The following is a 19,496-nucleotide window of genomic DNA, read 5'->3' as shown; positions in this document are numbered from 1 at the left end:
TTTTACTCCTTAATTGTAAAATTATAGTCCTCTTACTGTCCATCATATTAGTGAGTACATACGTATCAATACAAGGCAACTCTAGTTATAAGTGACCTATGATTCTTTTATCTGGAAGATCTAAAAATAATTTTAGACCACTAATGTACACATAAATAGGAATAGAGTTGAAATGGTCAAATTATTATATTATTTAATATATTAACTTGATCATATTTGTTCATATTAAAAATCACATATATAATATACTAATATAGATATTTAGTGAAATTCTTCACATGTAACTCTTTAAAAATTAATTAATTAATTAATTTAAAAGATTTTATTTATTTATTCATGAGAGACAGAGAGGCAGAGGGAGAAGCAGGTTCCCCATAGGGAGCCCGATGTGGGACTCGATCCCAAGTGTCCAGGATCACACCCTGGGCCGAAGGGAGATGCTCAACCTCTGAACCACCCAGGCGTCTTTTTTCTTTGTATATTTAATTCTGTCTGGTGCCCTCCATATGCATCAAAAAACCAGCATTGATTCAGGCTGTTATTCAAAGTAAAGGAATTTAAATAGTGCCCCTTTAACTTTATAGGGACTTGTTATATCCTGCCTCTTTTTTTAGGGGAAAATCATTGCCTTGTATTGGAGTGTATATGATATGAGTTGAGTTGAGACCCTAGGATCATGATTTTAATCTCTTGACCCTACTGTTTCAAAGTACATAAACCGAATTCATAGCCCTATCTAGGACCCTTACAAAGGGTTTTCCTGCAGGAGCATTAGCTCAGAGCCCGGCTGACCTAGGACAAGCTCATCACTGTTCCTGAGATCTTCAGGTATATACTCTCAAGAAGTGAGGTGTAATGGTTGAGCTGGGGCTCTGGAATCAGATACCTGTATTTATCTGTCTTCTTGACTGCTCTGTCTCCAGTACCTAGAACAGTACATATCAGACTTTCAGTAAATTATTTTTTTTAAAGATTTTATTTATTTATTCATGAGAGACACAGAGAGAGGCAGAGACACAGGCAGAGGGAAAAGCAGGCTCCATGCAGGGAGCCCGACGTGGGACTTGATCCTGGGATTCCGGGATCATGCCTTGAGCCAAAGGCAGACGTTCAGCCACTGAGCCACCCAGGCTTCCCTTCAGTAAATTATTTGTGAATGAATAAGTGAATCCCAGTGTACCAGCAGACTATTCTAGCCATCCTATAATTAATCTAAAGATTGTCATTTGAGTTAAGCTTGTTTCATTACTGCAAATATTGGCAGAAGCTTTATTTCCATAGTAAATGGAGGATTCAGGTTTATTAGTGAATTGTTCACTAGATTTACTCCTAGAATTATAAAGCTATTAGTCACAGTTTCTATTGAACCTGGCCCATAACATAGTGCACTTTGTTTGCTTCTCTCTGGTATTTCAGTTTGCCCCCAAATCTATACTTTATCTCTGAGGTCATTTTCAGTTCCAATTTCTGATGATTCTTCTGAAATTGCTGATTTTAATTCCCAGTGCTCTCAAGGACATTGAAAGCTGGTATCCTGGGCAGCCCTGGGTGGCTCAGGCGGTTTAGCACCACCTTCCGTCCAGGTGTCATCCTGGAGACCCGGGATTGAGTCCCATGTCAGGCTCCCTGCATGGAGCCTGTTTCTCCCTCTGCCTGTATCTCTGCCTCCCTCTTTCTCTCTCTTTCTGATGAATAAATAAATAAAATCTTAAAAATAAATAAAATAAAAAATAAAAGGTGATATTTCTTTTCAAAACATGAAGGCAGTTCAAGAGTAACAGCTTATACACTACTTATATAATAGCATCAGTTGGCATGTACCAGGTAAATCCTTTGTATTTTTCTATGCCTTCTCACCCGAGTCCTGTAGGGTATACAACTTGAATGTGCCAGGCTGAGCAGAGTATAGCTTTGGCTGACTACAGTGGGCCCTGGTATGAGCAGCGTGGCTGGGAGTGAATGAGACTCTTAACCTGCTGGGTCCTCTGGAGATGGTCCCTTAGCTCAGCGAAGATGTCTCATCAGAGTAGAACATAGTGGTATGAGGTCAGTATTGACTGCTGTGGAAGGAGAAAGCAGGAAACGCTTGACTAAATAATTAGTGGTCGTATAAGTTGATAGACTGGCTAACAGACACATATCCAAGGAACATGGGTTTGACCATGAGACGGAGAAAAGAGTCTTCTCAGGGTGGCTGTGGATACTGACAGGTCAGACTGTCCTCCCAGTGATAGAACCCAGTGAAAAGGTGACAGGTTAGGGAGTCACTCCAACCTCTGTAGAGTGGAGTGGAGCATGAATTTTCTCTAGTTTGACATTGAAACTTTTTGTTTTTTGTCCTTCTGTACCCCTCCACACCCTCTGCTATTCATAGCACCTGCTAGATACTCTCAACTGGTTATACTATGACTTGACACTGTAGCTGCATCTGTGTTTCTCTTTTATCAGCTTGGATTATCATCAAGGATGTTGGCAGAGATCTTGTGAGAAGGTATAATAAAAATAATAAAAATTAAATTCTATTTAATTTTCCTGATAGCTAATGATGTTGAAGTAAGACTGAGGAGACTAGGAGATGAGAGAGGGCCCCCAGAAGAGAATGAGTCAAGAGCTGTTCATTGAGACTTTCTGAATTTGTCTGGCTGTTGCTTAGTGAAGGAGGCAGGGTGTTTGGCCCATGCTGTTGATGGTGCAAGATATGAGGTATAGCTTTCTTCCTTCTCTAGTCACACTTTGCTTCTTGTGTGTGACAGCATGGACAGGATGTTCCTGCTCAGGTTGCTTGGCTTGCCTCCCTTTTGGTTTTGAACCAGTGCTGCAAATCCTGATAGACTGCTTTTTTGGTAAAAGCTTTATTGAGATGTAATTCACATACCATACAATTTACCCATTTAAAGTGTATAGGGGTGCCTGGGTGGCTGAATTGGTCTAGCGTCTGACTCTTAATTTTGGCTTAGATCATGATCTCAGAGTCATGGGATTGAGAACCCCGAATCAGGCTTTTACTCTGCAAGGAGTCTGCTTGAGATTCTCTCTTACCTCTGCCTCCCCCGACCCCATCACACACACAGTGTCTCTCTGTCTAATAAATAAAATCTTAAAAAAATAAGATGTATAATTCAGTGGTTTTGTTTTTCTTTAAGATTATTTATTTATTTATTGAGAGAGCACAGGCTTGTGTAAGTGGAAGAGGGGCAGAGAGAGAGAATCTTCTACAGACTCCCTGCTGAGCATGGAGCCGAAAAGGGGCTCATCTCATGACCTACGATAACATGACCCGAATCAAAAGCAAGAGTTGGACACTTAACTGACTGAGCCACCAGGCACCTCTACCTCAGTGTTTTTATAGAATTTTTTTTTTAATTTTTATTTATTTATGATAGTCACACACACAGAGAGAGAGAGAGGCAGAGACACAGGCAGAGGGAGAAGCAGGCTCCATACACCGGGAGCCCGACGTGGGATTCGATCCCGGGTCTCCAGGATCGCGCCCTGGGCCAAAGGCAGGCGCTAAACCGCTGCGCCACCCAGGGATCCCCTACCTCAGTGTTTTTAAATATATTCATAGAGTTGTACAACTACCACCACAATCAACTTTAGAATGTTTTTATCACCTGAAAAATGGCCCTTGGCAGTCACACCCCTTTTTCTCCTAGTCTGTGTACTTTCTGTCTCTGTAGATTTACCTCATTTGGACATTTCATGTAAATGGAATCATACTTATGGCTTATGGCCTTTGTGTCTGATTTCTTTCATTTTGCATGTTTTCAAGGTTCATCTGTCTTGTAGCATATGTCAGGACTTCATTTTATTGCTAAATATATGGATATGCATCTTTTATTTATCAATTCATCAGGTGAATACCATTTGAGTTGTTGCCATTTTTGGCATTATGAATAATGCTGTTATGAATATTCGTGTGTTTTTCTGTGGACATATGTTTTCATTTCCCTTGGGAGTAGAATTGCTGGATCATATGGTAACTCTGTGTTTAACCTTCTGAAGCATTGCCAGACTGTTTTCCAACATGATTGCACCATTTTACATTCCCACTAGGGGTGTATGAGGGTTCTAATTTTTTCACATCTTTGCCAACATTTGTTGTCCTCCATCTTGTACCTGTAGCCATCCTAATGGGTATGAAGTGATATCTCATTGTGGTTTTGACTTTTCACTTTTTTTTAAATAGGCTCCATGCCCAGCATGGAGCCCAGTGTGGGGCTCAAACTCATAACAGTGAGAGCAAGACTTGAGCTGAGAACAAGATTTGGATGCTTGACCTGGGTCCCCCACTGGAATTTTGATTTGCATTTCCTTGATGGCTAATGATATTGGGCGTATTTTTATGTGCTTATTGCTATTTGTATATCTTCTTTGGAGAGATGGCTATTCTGATCCTTTGCCCATTTTATTTTTAGTTATTTATTTATTTTTACTAGACTTCATACCCAGCATGGAGCTTGGTGCGGGGCTTGAACTCACGACCCTGTAATCATGACCTGAGCTGAGATTAAGAGATTAACCGACTGAGCAACCCAGTCACCCCCACCCCCACCTCCACCCCCGTTTGCCCATTTTAAAATTGGGTTGTCTTTTTACTATTCAGCTATGAGAGTTCTTTATATATTCTAGATACAAATCCCTTACCAAAAAGTGCAACTGTAGGTTTTTTTTACTTTCTTGATGGTGTCCTTTAAGGCACAGAAGTTTTCAGTTTTAATGTTGTTCAACAAATCTTTTTTCTTTTACTGCTTGTACTTTTGGTGTCATATCTAAGAAGGCTTTGCCTAACTCAAGATCACAAAGATTTAATCTTATATTTTCTTCTAAGAGTTTTATAATTTTAGCTCTACATGAGGCCTGTGATCCATTTTGAGTTAGTTTTTGTGTTTAGTGTGAGGAATAGGCCAGCTTGATTTTTCCTTTCCTGTATGTGGATATCTAGTTGTTCTGGTAACATTTGTAGAAGTAAAGTTTTGAACTGATCCTTTTGCTCCTCACTTTCTGCCTGATGAGAAGAGAATATCTACACTTTGGGTTTTATCCTAGTACCTAGTACGTAATTTTCCCACCCAAATAGTATATTCCACACAGCTGCAGTGATATTTCTTTTTTATCATTAGACAGATTACATCAATGCCAGTTTCATGGATGGCTACAAGCAGAAGAATGCTTACATTGGTACACAAGGTAAGTTAGGGTGACCCTTACAACTTGGTTTTGTGTCATCTCTCTGTGATTTCTTGCACCAGATGATTGTGTAGTTTTTGAAGAATATGGTAACTTGAGCTGATGTTGGCCACTAGATCCTGGCCTTTTATAAAGATTGGGGGCTACTGAGGAAGGCAGAGGGGAGGTATGAAGTTTCTATACCAGATATGCCTGGAAACTTGCTGCATAGACATAAACTGGAGATTTGAACATACAGCACTACTACAAGTTTTTGGACTGTGTATTGCCAGCCTCAGAGAATGGGACATGAGAACGGACTGGCCGTGAGATGCTCTTTATGTCCATTAGGAGGCCAGGAATGGCAGTGGGACTTCTCAGAGATTGAGTCCAATCTGAAAGGGTGTTGCTGTCCTAAAGAGACTTTTGCTGGTCCCTGTACCATCAGAGAGCACTCAGTGCTCCAGTAGTCCTCTGCCTCTGCCATCTCAAGGAGAATACGAAGTTGCCTTCCAAGCAGGTAGGAAGAGATCACAACACAGGAGGACATAAAAGGCCACTCTATGGGCTTTAGGCCCTTGGACCATTGCAGAGCATGGCCACCAAAAAATCAGGCAAATACCTCTTTAGCAAGTGATCAAACTTAGAATCACCAGTAATGGACAAACAAGTATTATGCCTCTGTTGTGATACAGCGAAAACTATAAAACATAACCTGTATTTTTTGTTGCCAGTTTTTAAGTCTAAAGCTATCATGATGAATAAACCAGACAAATCCAGATGGCAGGACATACTATAAGAAAACTGGCTTAGACTCTTCAAAGTTCATGCCATGAAAAACAAAGGCAGGGAACTTTTCTAGATTGAAGGAGACTAAAGAGACATGATAACCAAAGGCGTGTGCCCATCATTGGAGCTTCAGTTTAGAGGAAAACCTGTTAAAGACAAACTTGGGATACCTGGGGACTCTGTATTAGATAATATTATCATATCAACATTTAATTGCTTCAGGGTGATAATGGTCTTAATGGTTCTATAGGAAAGTCCTTGTTCTTCTAAATATGTGCCCAAGTATTTAGGAATAAAATGTCATAACAGCTGGAACTAACTTTTAAATAGTTCTGTAATAAAAAGTATGTGTATGCATATATAGAGAAAAAAATGTTGTATAATGATAGCTGAAAACGATAGCTTTAGGGCTGAAGAATATGTGAGTACATTGTAGTATTCCAACTTTTCATTGGTTTCAAATTTTTCAAAATAAAAGTTAAAAGGAGAAAAAAATGGATTCTTGATATATTGTTAATTGGTCTCATGGTCACAGGTTTATATTTTCCCCCTAGGAGGGACCACTCCCTCCAAAAGGAGTCCTTTCAACACCCTAAGAAGAAATGAGAATTATCAGGAAAAATTTGGGGCATATAAGATATGACGTGATCTGCCTGAGAGTGGAGGCTTTGTGGAGGAGGATGGCCTTGGCAGGTTGGGTTTATGGAGGGTAAGGATTGGCTCTAGGGTGCCTCAGAATGCTTCCTTCTCCGGATTTAGAAGGCAAAGCCACTGCTCAGAGTTGCTAATTATGCGGGATTGGATCCTTTAGGGTGGCTTTGAAGGCCCTGTCCAGAAGAAGAAGAAGCTCCCCTAAAAGTATGAGAGAGATATTTTGAGTCTAGCACGGATCACCTTTAGACAGTATCAGCACTCCCTTAGGACTGGAAAAGGGGGTCCTGTGGCGTGGAGAAGGCTCATTTGATTTGCCTGGCTAACTTTCTTGGCTGTATTCAATATTTTGATTCTTATTAATAATACATATTCTACAAACAATATGTCATCTATTGAGAGTATCTGTTATACATCAGGTATATGATCTTCATCTAACTATTACAGAGACTCTGCAAGGAAGGTTTATTAACCCATGAACAAACTGAAGCCCAAAGAGGTTAGGCAGTTTGGGATCATACAGGTAGTAAGCGGCAGAGCTGGTATGTGACTGTATGTCTGTTTGATTCAGAAGTCCTTGCAAGCCAAGTCAGTGGCTTGTATTGTTTCCTCCATGTCCGCATAAACCACTGACTTGAGTTCTTCAGAAAAGTTCACTGTTAAAAGTAATCTGGGGGGATCCCTGGGTGGCGCAGGGGTTTGGCGCCTGCCTTTGGCCCGGGGCGTGATCCTGGAGACCCGGGATCGAATCCCACGTCGGGCTCCCTGCATGGGGCCTGCTTCTCCCTCTGCCTGTCTCTCTCTCTCTCTCTCTCTCTCTCTCTCTGTGTGACTATCATAAATAAATAAAAATTTTAAAAAATTTAAAAATGGGAGATGGGAAAGGGAGCTCGTGTTATCTGCACACGCGTACTACAGTAATGTACGTGCACTGTAGAAGACTTAGAAGATGGAGATGAAATTCACTCATAACCCTGAGACCCAGAGATAATGTTAATATTCTGTAGCATCTCCTTCCAAGCCGTTTTCTGTGCAAACAGATATAGACATAGAAGATCTCTAACAAGATGGGCTCTTTCCATATGTTACCTCTTGTTCATTTGATGGTATCTTGCGAATACCTTTCCATAGCAAAAATAACAGATCCTACAATACCACCTTTATGGGCTACTTAAATCGAGGATACGCCATCATTTAGTTTATCCTCTCTTGGTAGACATTTAGCTTATTTCCAAGACCTCACGTGCTTTTGGCAGTGTCCACTTCTGCCAAGAGAGAATTCTAGAATCATAAAACACTAATGCTGCTTAAAGCCTTTAGCAAAAATGGTAGTAAAGCCAGCAGACTTCCAGGACAAAATCAACCCTTTTCCGCCCTTCTTCCCTGAGAGCAGAGAGGATAAAGGACTGTGAAAGTACAGGGAATTATCCCAAGTTTGTTATTTCCTTGATTGAAGGGGAGTTGGTGGTGCACAAGTATCTTCAAAGTTTCCCCGGATGCCCAGCCCTGTGAAGGTTCTAACTGTAAAAGAAGAGCTCAGCAATGTGACTCTTACCCTTAGCACCATGTTTACTGAGACATGATTAATTCTCACAAAGTAAAATAACTGATGTAAGACCACATACATTAAATGATTAAGCTGTTGTGATCCAGTTGTGCCATCAAGAGCTGGCTATATTATGATGAAGCAAGTTTTTAGAAAGCTGCAGCTGGCCAGGAGTATCCAGAATAGACTGGAAGAGAAAGAGTCCTATTCAGAAAAGTAAACCAAAATGGTATTACAGTAATTTAGACAAAAATGATGTGGTCCTTGTGGCAGTGAAATTGGGTCAGGAGACAGGGAGAACGATAAAAACTAAAAACAATCCAAAGGCAAAAAATCTCTAGGACTTGGTGGCTGTGTCGCGAAGATAAAGGAAATGGATAATTTAGAGTTGACTCCCAACTTTTTAAGACAGTGATTTAAGAATGCCGGTACTGTTAACCGAGAGAGAGTAGAGAGGGAAGGAAAGCAGGCAGAGAAGGCTAATTTTGATGAGAGAGAATGAACCGCAAGCACGTTGAGTCTAAGGAGACCCATGATGGAACATAGAAGGGGAGTGGTTCTGTAGGCTACTGATGGCTGGAAGGCTCTGGGGAGATGAAAACAGCTAGAGGTGTGAATATAGGTGACACCGTCTGGATGTGACATGAGCTGAAGCCCTGATCGTAAGGCTCTTGAGAAGGTATATAACAGTATTTCTCAAACTGTAACCTACCTACAACTGCACCTGGGATCATGTTAAAATGCAGATTGCACATTTCTAACACTCTCTCATATAATGCTGGCGCTGGTGGTTCAAGGACCACCCTGATTCAGCAGGGATGGAGGGAGAACAGGGAGCCAGCGTCTGTGCTTTGGAGATATTAGTTGGGGAATAAAATCAGAAATGCCTGAGAAGGAAAGAAGAGCTTCCCAGGGTTATGATCTTTGTCTTATCCTTTCATCCCAGGCCCTTTGGAGAATACCTATCGTGATTTCTGGCTCATGGTATGGGAGCAGAAAGTCCTGGTGATTGTCATGACCACCCGGTGAGTTCTTCCCCTTTCTTCCCCCTGCCCCCACCAAGTCCCCAAGCATGGGGGAGTCAGGAGGGGAGTTTAGCTTGTAGAACAATTAAGATTAGGAAAGCCATGGCAAAGAGTTTGAGATGTTTTAGCTTTTTCTTAGTTGACCCAGAATTAACATAGGTTATGGTGGAGATTGATAGATCTAACTTGTCACAGCTTTAATCTAACTTGTCGAAGTTTTAATCCTTGGCTCTGGTGACCCTGTGCCAGTTACAAGCTATTCTGAGGTCCTGGCCTCATCCACTAAAGGAAGTGTTGGGAAACATGGGGCAATTCACTTTTAATTTGTTCCCCACTTCCAAAGGGCAGCTGTCTTCCTGCCTTCTGAGTTACCAGTTCCCCTTTGCTCTCCCCTTCCCTGCTACTTCTGACAGTTTTCCAACTCATTTGTATTTCCACCTATAAGAGAACTGCAAAAAGAGAGATGGAACATAATAGGTCAGGCAGGAAGCTCTTGATGAAAGGAATCCTTTTGAAATTTTGGTCTACGTACCTGCCAAAACTTGAGGAACTAAAAGTTCATTAGTATCATCATTATCATTATGATAATTATAACCTATTTCAGATGAGGAGGAAAAAATTAATGAAAATGTTTGCTCAGTTCCCTTTCTCATGGCACAGTTACAACCACCTTTGCTTTAGAGAGGTAATAGTATGGTACCACCTTGGAGCACGTTGGAGACACCTAGGAGCAGTGAGGTAGATTTTAGGCCTTTACACAAACCTCCTGCTGGCTTCCCAGGAACTGTGTCCTTCTCACTTCTCTCAGTCAAGGGCCCTTACTGGGGAAGAGAATGAACAGTGGCTGAGATACAGGGCAGAGAATTCAATCTGGCCCCCCATATTGGCTCTGCCATCTCTTTATGTCCACCCAGTATTTATCCTGGATAAGTGAGGAGTGGCAAGAGGTATCAGAAAAGGTGCCAGATGGTATAGCAGGCACCCAATAAATGTCTTCTAAATGAGTACATGCAGAAACCTTAGCTGTTGCTGCATCTGTTTAGAATGAAGGTTTCCGCCTTTTCTGCCAAGAAGCAAGGTGTAAGTTAGAAACGATGCAAGAAATGACATTGCTGCTTGGGGTACAGCAGATCATAGGGACAGCAGCTCCCGGCTGTGGGGACGAAGGGTGGAAGGCTTACCTTGCTCTGTGTTGTCTTCAGCTTTGAGGAGGGTGGCAGGAGAAAGTGTGGCCAGTACTGGCCGTTAGAAAGAGACTCTCGGATCCGATTTGGCTTCCTCACGGTGACCAATCTAGGCGTGGAGAACATGAACCATTATAAGAAAACAACGCTAGAAATTCACAACACAGAGGTAAATCCTGGTTTCTGTTATCTCACTTTTTTTTACGCTGGGGGCTTTGCTGTAAAGAAAATCCCCAAAGGGAATAGGCAAGAATCCAGGCAGCTTATACATTACTTTCGTTTTTCTGGGAACAGGATCAGAATATTCAGCTAAGAGCCAATATAGCCATATTGTCTCGATGCAACAGTGACATTACTTGGGAATAAAAACATAATAGAAATCTGGGTCCTACAATATAGGGAATTCCTATATTGTCCTCTCCCGACATTTAACCTTTTCTGGGTTTGCAGAGAAGCAATTGCGGAGAAAGTTGAGGGTGGTAGGCAGGAGCCTGCGTGGTGAGGATATCAGAGGGTTGAGAATCTAGAAAAGCTAAATGTATGTGGTCAGGGGCAAGCAGAAATGACCTGTTAACTTGGCTTCTTTTCTCATCCAAGGAGCGGCAGAAACGCCAGGTGACCCACTTTCAGTTCCTGAGCTGGCCAGATTACGGTGTCCCTTCCTCAGCAGCTTCTCTCATCGACTTCTTGAGAGTGGTCAGGAACCAGCAGAGGCTGGCGGTCAGCAGCATGGGAGTACGAGCCAAAGGGCAGTGCCCTGAACCACCCATTGTCGTCCATTGCAGTGCAGGCATTGGCCGGACAGGTAATGCACCTGACGTTGGGGCAGCTCTCGGAGCATCCAGAGGTAATAAGGGTGGGGGAAAGACAACAACACTCTTAGTTGCCAGTTTGCGAGAATTTGATCCATTGGCAGTGAATTGCCATGAAAAATTCCCCTTTAATGGCCTTTTGGCATCCCTAGCACCAGCTGTGCGGGCCAGAATGTACACTCCAGAGGCCAGTCTCCTGGGGGTTGGCACATCCCATCAGTATGATTATCTTCTGACCCCCTCACTGTCGTCTGGGCTGTTGCTTCCTTCCCATCCCCCTCCCTAAGGAGATCCCCACCTGAGCTGTGCTCTCATTCTGGAGCTAGTTCGCAGCTTTTAGCTCAGGGGCATGTGCATTGCAGGGACTGCTGGGCTTTCTAGTTCAGAGGCCCCTTTGGGACAAAGTCGGGAAGAATAGGTTTCTGTGAGGTCTCTGTGGAAGAGTTGTGGAGCCTCTGAAAATTAGGACCCAAGAGTGGGAATGTTGTCATTCTGTCTGAGATTGAAGCAGGCAGTTCCTCTGTGTCACCTTCCCACCTACTCTTCCTGTTACCTCCATACTGTCCTGAGAGCCAAGAGGCCTTGTCGCTTCTCTGGGCTCCCAGCACTCCAAAGTGACCTCCTCTTGAATCCCGTCAGGCCTAATGCCCGCCTGGTCCATCATGGGGCCCCTTGCTTTTGAGTGCATTCATCCAATCTGCCTGGGTCGTTTGGTAGAGGGAGGGATGGAGGAGAGATAAGTCAAATGTGACCATTTCTTTCCTTCCTTCAGGTACCTTCTGCTCACTGGACATCTGCTTGGCACAGCTGGAAGAGCTTGGCACCCTTAATGTATTCCAGACAGTGTCCCGCATGAGGACCCAGAGGGCCTTCAGCATCCAGACCCCTGAGCAGTACTATTTTTGCTACAAGGCAATCCTGGAGTTCGCAGAGAGGGAGGGCATGGTGCCCTCCAGTCACAACCTCCTGGCCATGGAGGGTCAGTAACTGTCCCATGATCCTCCTACGTTCTGGCCAGCCTTCCTTAAACTACCCTGGACACCGCTGAGCCTATAGGCTGCCATCAGTTACTCTGAAGCAATGGACCAACCTCTTTCTTGTGTCTCCTGGCGCACTCGTGCACGCAAGGCAGCCTTTCCCTTTGGCTAGATAGATGTGGTGAAACTGCCACTAGAAAGGGCCAGCAGCAACGTGTTCTTAATTCCTAGCACCTGCTATTGAACTGTGCCTTATTAAAACCAAATTGTGGCTATGGGTTTTTGCCAGGGGCCCCGAGGTAAGTGGGGAAGGAACCTCCCTTCCCCCTTTCCCGATGCCATTTTCCTTCTTGAGGTCTCGTTCCCATTCCTTCCCTTTGCTAGGATTTGATGGGGAGGTTTGAGGAGTATCCACCTTCCTTCCCAGAGAGCTTGACCAAGTTACATACTCTAGAGAACGTCCTGAGTGCCAAGCACGTTTATACCTAGGGCGTGTATTCCAGTCTTTTCTGTCATTCTGTGTGTATGTGTGTGTGTGTGTGTGTGTGCACACTTACGTGTATGGGTCCATATGTACGTGTGTATATAATATATATTGTATGTGATAATATGGTCGTATTCTATAAATACATATACACAGAGATACTCCTTTGTAGAATTTCCTGGGGCTCCGTGTTGCAGTTCAGGCCTCCTTGCTTCTTGGACCCTACTGTTTATCCTGGACTGGCTGGGGTTGGGGATCATCTCTCTTGTTGTCAGACTGCAGAGTGGTGGAAGAGGACACACATACATTCACTCTTCGTGCTCCTGCCACAGGCCTTCATTCTTGCATAATGACTTCTCTCTCTCCAGGATACTGCCTGTTGGAGCCGAGAATTCTGATTTGTGGTGACACTGGTTTAACTCAGCATGAATTGCCCTTATCTAATGATTTTACTCTGTTTACTTTGCCAATTTGGGGAATAGACCTCCACTGTGATTCCAGACCCCCTTTTCCTCTCCCTGTCCCTTGAGGGTTGGGGTCTGGGAGTGAAGATGATCTCACTGAGCAATTAGAGCCAAGAGCAATTGGTACGAAGTCTTAGAAGGAAAGAGAGGGAGCCCAGGTATGAGAGAGACGAAACTACTAGGAGAATCCCTCCTTCGGAGAATGAGCTGGGACCCCTTTTTCTTTTGCTAGAAAGTTCCTTTCCTTATGCAACTTGGCCCTGTCCACTCAAATGCCCATCTCTTCCTGCCTAGCAGCCTGCCAGATCCTGGACTCAAGCTGGGTGGGCTCTGTGTCAATAAAAAGCTTAACCCCCCCGGCTGGGTGAGGCAGTTGCCTGCCTGCAATCACTGTTTACTCTCTACTCACCCATCCTGTCCCTGTCTGCTCCCAGCCTCCCCTACCTGATGTGCTAGGGATGGAATCAAGAGTTCCCAGCACTCCACATCCCTGAGAAAATCCCAGGAACCCCTAAACCTTCTCCCATCACAGATGAGGTTGGCAGCTGATCAGACCTCGATAATTTTATACTGTAATAAGCTCTTTGAATGTATATATTCTTATTTTTACAATCTTTTCATTTTGTATTTAACGTCAATGGACTGAGTCAGATTCAGAAAATAATTGTAAATGTTCATATTCAATATCTTATAGCGATACAGTTTTGTATTTACATATAAATATACCGACATGATCAAACCCTTTTAGCTTCATCAATTTAGTAGCAGTCTGGGCCGGGAAGGTGAGAAGGGGGTCCAAGAGCTGGTTTGGGAGGGATGGGGAGGCAGGGAGGGACCCAAGGCCTGGTTATCTGAGACTTTGAGTTCTCAGAGACATCTACTTTATCCATAGGTCATGGCCCTAGCTCTGGACAAGCAAAGGGAGCCACCAGTTGAGTGCTTGCTGGTGCCAGTCTCTGTGCTTGGTGCTTTTCCTGCCCATTACCTCATTCAAACCTAACAATAATCCAGTGAGATTATTAAGCTTACTCCCTCCTATTTCTATATAGATGAGGAAGGTAAGGTCCAGAAGGTTATGGTGATTTGCTCTGGAACTGGAGCTCAAGTTGGTTTGCTCACAAAGCCTTTGGCCTCTTCACTGTGTTGCTCTCTTTCAAAGATCAAGGTAGTGTTTTGTCCTTGGAAGCCAGAGGGAATTTTTTTTTTTTTTTTTTTTAGTTCTCCTTTTAGAATATGAACAATTCTTAAATTTGACAGTTGATCCTGAGCCCATGCTACATGTAGAACCTCCTGGTGTAGGGTCCTGAGGTCTACAGAGCACCACAGGGATCATTATCCCAGAGAAGCGCCATATATAGGGGTACACTGGTCTTTGTGGGACGATCTTGAGTCATTCATGTGCATCTCTCTCTCAGGATGGAACCAGAAGCTTTGTCCCTGTAGCACCATGCCCCTTGCCATGTAGCTACTCCCTACTGACCAGTGACAGCCTGCTCAGTTGGGGCAGTTCTGGCCTGGAGTGTGCAAATATTGGGGTGTTGTTTAATAAAAGTGTTAGCTAACATCTACTGGGTCCTTAATTCTATTCCATAAACTGTTCAAAGTGCTTTGTAGATTCTATTCACCACCCTCAAAGCAGTCTTTTGAGGTAGGTATTGACAACAAAACTCAGGCACAGGAAAATCTGATTAGCCAATCAAGAACCCAGATCATCTGACTCGAAAGGACCTGTTGTTAACTCTTTTAACTAGACTCCCTCTAAGGATCCACGTCCTGATCTGCCAACAAATTTTTCAAGTTTCTTACTTCAATCAAGAGCTGAAGTGTAGCACAAAAGATTAAGCTCTTTCTCTGTATGAGTCTTTGTTCTTTTGGGGGCAAGCAAGCATAGGAGGTGAACAGAGATACTTGGAATCTGGGAAGTCAGGGGTTTTGTGAAATGAGGAGGAGCCAGGATTAATGATAGATCTGAAGGAGATAGCCTTGAACTGTCTTTTGTTTGAAGAGGCTGTAACCAAACTGCTCTGCAGATTCAGAAGTTCTACGGGAGTTGCACATCTGAGGATTGGTGAGGTTATGACTTGCAAGAGCTCCATTAAAACACCGATTCCTGTGTCCTGCCTGGTAGCTGGTTGAGTGACAGCATGAGCCAGGCCAGAAGCACTGTCCTAGTCCATGTTCCTGACTCAGGAAGGTTAGCAAAGTGATGTTTCCTAAATCTGAAAGCAAGCGAGAACTGGCTTTGCCCTGCTGCCGTAGTTTACTTGTAGCTTTTACCATTGTTGAGTGACTACCCAAAGTGTGAGCCTACCTGTGCTAGGTATTTAAAGAGGGAAAGAAAGGGGAGGACAGAGAAGGAGCCTGGGTCTGTTCAGGAAGTCAAGGCTCTCACACAGGAGATTTGGTGAAAAAACTAAGAGAACCGACTATCAGATGCTGGACTCTACAGTTGAGAACAGAAGATCAAGGGGAGGAGAGGATTGTGGGCCAACCCAGGCTTCTGCCCATTGACTGCTATTTTTTCACCTAACTTTTTGCCTCTAGCATTGGTCCCCTCATCCTGCCTGTCCCCGGGAGTGAGGATGGCATTCCTGAGGTGGGCCCTGGCATCCTCAGCTTAGGAGGCCCACCATTGTCCATCTCCATGTCACCACATGCAGGTAAATGACAGGTTGGGACCAGTTCTTGGAAAACTGGACTATTTAGCGTTGTAGCTTGAGGGAGATGAGACTTCTCTTCAAAGCTTCTCTTCTCTAGGGACAAGCAGACTCGCATATGGAAACTCCCAAATCAGAGATCATGGGGGTGGGGGGGGGAGCCTTCCTAGAGTCACTGAGCTCTTTGGTAGTTTTGAGGTCACACCACTCAAGCCAACTCCTAGCTTCCTTTTGTAAAAGAGGCTGCATTAAATGATCCTACCGCAGGCCTTCCAACTCTTAAGGGGCTAGTTCTTTGATGGACAGTGTGAATTCCTATAGAGGAACCATCAGGCCTTTCTCTGGTTAGGTCAGCCCCCACTCGCAATCCCTAGTTTTTAGCTTGTTTTCAAAGTCTCTTCTTTCAAGCTGCTGCCACTTCCCTATATCGTCTCAGGTCCCTTCCCCCTTGGCCCTCAGCTTGGGAAGCAGGTCAAGTTTCCCCAATAATCCATAGGCCAAGGCCTAGGTCTTTAAGGCTTCTGTGCTGCTCCATGTGGGACTGACAGGGTGAGTCAGAGTCAAGGAATGAACCGACCAAGGTCCTAGGGTTTACCGCCGAGGTTTTAGATTTGTCTCAGGCTTTGGTTACTACCCACAGACCACTGTTCTCTGACCAACGGCAGGAGCTAAAGCTCCCACCACGGAGGGAACCAGATTTTCTCTTGGGATGTATCCGTCCTATAGTCACCATCGCAACAGTTGGGAATCAAGTGTTGTGGATTGCTGCTCTAAACTGACCACGGGGAAGACTGGGTCTTCTCTACAAAAAGAAGGATCGCACTCAGAAATCTGTTGAAGTGTTTAATCTCCCTCCACCAATTACTGTTACTTTTATTTTTTAAAGATATTATTTATTTATGGGATCCCTGGGTGGCGCAGCGGTTTAGCGCCTGCCTTTGGCCCAGGGCGTGGTCCTGGAGACCGGGGATCGAATCCCACGTCGGGCTCCCGGTGCATGGAGCCTGCTTCTCCCTCTGCCTATGTCTCTGCCTCTCTCTCTCTCTGTGCGACTATCATAAAAAAAAATTAAAAAAAGATATTATTTATTTATGAGAGACACAGAGAGAGAGATGCCGGCAGAGGGAGAAGCAGGCTCCGTGCAGGGAGCCCGACGTGGGACTTGATCCCGGGTCCCCAGGATCAGGCCCTGGGCCGAAGGCAGGCACCAAACCGCTGAGCCACCCAGGCTGCCCTCGTTACTTTTATTTTTATTTTTTCCCCATTACTTTTATAAAAGTCTTTCTGTTTAAGCTAAATCTGGCATGCTGCAGTCTTTTTTTTTTTTTTTTTTTTTAGTGTGGTAGACACATGATGTTACATTAGTGTCAGGTGTACAACATAGTGATTCAACTTCTCTGTAAGCTACGCTGGCATTCTGCAGTCTAAAATATCCATATTTTTTCCCGGCTAAGGCCCAGGTGGACGTAGCTAGCTACACCAGAATCCTAGCTAGGAGTGTTGGATGGAGATTGGGAGCAGTGATGCCCTTTCAACAGTTCAGGGTAACACGTTCCTGATGGTTGTTAGGGTTAAGATGGAGATGAAAGGAGGAAAGCAAGACAATGAGGTGTGGATAGAAGGCAGTCAAAAAAGGCACAGTGCCCCTCTCGGACACTTCCTTCCACCCCCCCCCCCCCCCGCCCATGAGCACCTGGCTACTTCTATAAGCTGATATAGTTGTCTAAAGCCTCAAAACTGGCCAAATGTTCAACTGAGCCTAGGTCAGCCATTTCATCCTGTGGGGTCTCCTTTTCTTCCTTGACCTTGAGCGAGTACCTGTTCTATGGCCAGCGGCCAGTGGATGTATGCAGTCTGACGTTCAGGACAGATATTAGGCTGAGATGTCAACTGGGGACTTAGTTTAGGTAAAAGCTGGAGGCCTTGGAAGTGAGTGAGAACAGAAGGAGGAGGGCAAGAAGAGAGGAGAGACGTTTGGAGTTACCAGCGTCAAGGAGAGGATAAAAAGGCTGTGGAAAATTCTGATCAATAGACCAGCAACAGAGGACATGGGCAGCCTGTGTTCACCCAGCCTGGTCAGTGGAAGGGAGCGGTTAGGAGGAATGAACAGGATTGGGAAATGTAGCTTCAGGGTGGTCCTCCCAGGACAGGGGCTAACAGGGCCGTGAAGGAGCAGAGACTACAGCCTTGGGCTGTCTCCAACCACAGCAAAGCCCACATTGATCTCTCCCGCATTAGGGCTCTGAATAAGATTGTAATCGAACAAAGGAACCTGCTGCTTAAAAAAAAAGTCACAAAACAACTGACCTACAAAAAACATTTTGAAAAGGTAAAGCCAGGTAAATTGGGGAACGTAGTATTAAACTTATTTTCTATTAATGCTCAGGGAAGGGAAGACACCTCATGGCAGTGAGTAGCAATCTCAAAACCCACTAAAAAATGCCAAGCTTCCAAACCACCCAGAAATCAGGAATATGGAACATGGACAACCTAAAAGCCAGCTGGTTCCCAGAGAAATGGTTTCTTCACACAATGGGATTGTTGGGTCCTTTTAGGCCGGTCCTGGGCTCTTCTCTCTCAGACTGCAACACCGGGGACTTGGCATGTGAAAGGCCAGGAGGAAAGGGAACGGAAGGAGATAAAGGAGGAAAGTCTGTGAAATCCTAACAAATACTAGGAATACTTTTTTTTTAAGTACTCTCCATGCCCAATGTGGAACTTGAACTCAGAACCCCAAGATCAAGAGTCACATGCTCCACAGACTGAGCCAGCCCAGAACCCCAGGCAACTTTATTTTTAATCTCACAACAGCCCACTGAAGAAGGTATCCTCCTCCTTAGTTACTGAGAAGGACACTGAGACAGTAACTTGCAAAAGACATCCAGTGGCTCAACTGGGATCCTGACCAATAGGTTGGGCTTTTCCCCTTGAAGCTGTAGGGTGGTCTGGAGTGGAGAGCAAGCCTCAGATGCCCCTCACCTGGCTCTTCCCAAACTGGCAACGGTCTAATACAGCTGGTGGAGGTTCTGTGGGCAGCAGAGTGGCACTGATGTCTTTTTGGTGGAGTCACTCGGGTGCGGACCCTCAGTGTCTCGTTCACCACCTACCACAAGCACCCTAAGGAACTAAATGAGTCCTTTTTGTGAATGAGGATGTGTGTGTGCATGCACATGCATGATGCCTATGAGACGGTGTCAGTAGGTGTGACAGTTTTTAGTGGGGCGAGGTAAGGACGCATGGTTGTATGTGGTTGGGAGAAATGTCTTGCTTCTTTGAAGATAGTTTTTGGGAAGGGCCAGAAATCACTTAGAACTATCTGGGCACAAAACGCTCCCGAGTTAGGGAGGTAGGGTGGGTAGAGCAAGGGAGAGGCTGTTTTTCTCCAGAAGTCCCAACCCGGATCATGGGCCCTAGTGTGTATACAGACAGCACATGGGGGAGTAGAAAAGGTCACATTTTGGGTCCAGACCGACTTGACTTGGGCAAGGCACTCTACTGCTCAGTTTACTCACCTATAATTAGGATAATAATCCCTAACTCACACAAAAGAGGCCTCCTGGGAATCAGAACCTGGCTTCCCAATGTGACTTCTCCAAGGAAGGCCCTCCTCCATATCCACCTGCTGTTTTGTCCTGATGAGTAGGGGAGCGGTGGAGTGGATGTAACCAACGCAGCTGGATGGTCACTGTCCCCAAATCAAATACTTTCCCAAAGAGTCTGGGACTGCTTCTCCCATGT

General features: G+C 44.5%; 1 protein-coding gene and 1 long non-coding RNA gene across 3 annotated transcripts in view; one reads left to right on the top strand and one right to left on the bottom strand.

Annotated features, from left to right (window-relative positions):
- Positions 1 to 13,840, top strand: part of PTPN9 (protein tyrosine phosphatase non-receptor type 9) — a 71,971-nt gene extending 58,131 nt beyond the window's left edge. For both annotated transcript variants that reach the window (XM_025472118.3, XM_025472119.3), the window contains exons 9-13: positions 5,124 to 5,190; positions 9,102 to 9,180; positions 10,383 to 10,533; positions 10,962 to 11,169; positions 11,949 to 13,840. In XM_025472118.3, coding sequence (XP_025327903.3) covers positions 5,124 to 5,190; positions 9,102 to 9,180; positions 10,383 to 10,533; positions 10,962 to 11,169; positions 11,949 to 12,163 — 720 coding nt within the window. In that variant the 3' untranslated portion in view covers positions 12,164 to 13,840. The remainder of the gene's footprint in view (positions 1 to 5,123; positions 5,191 to 9,101; positions 9,181 to 10,382; positions 10,534 to 10,961; positions 11,170 to 11,948) is intronic.
- Positions 348 to 10,496, bottom strand: LOC118352935 (uncharacterized). The gene is made up of 3 exons (XR_004810900.2): positions 10,362 to 10,496; positions 1,858 to 2,060; positions 348 to 926 (listed from the first exon to the last, which is right to left on the bottom strand). It is a non-coding gene; the product is annotated as an uncharacterized LOC118352935 (long non-coding RNA).
- Positions 13,841 to 19,496: the final 5,656 nt, after the last annotated feature.

This window comes from Canis lupus, chromosome 30, assembly GCF_003254725.2.
Source record: "Canis lupus dingo isolate Sandy chromosome 30, ASM325472v2, whole genome shotgun sequence".
Lineage (NCBI taxonomy): Eukaryota > Metazoa > Chordata > Mammalia > Carnivora > Canidae > Canis > Canis lupus.
The sequence above is the reverse complement of the archived record's forward strand: the minus strand, read 5'-3'. Positions and strand labels throughout refer to the sequence as shown.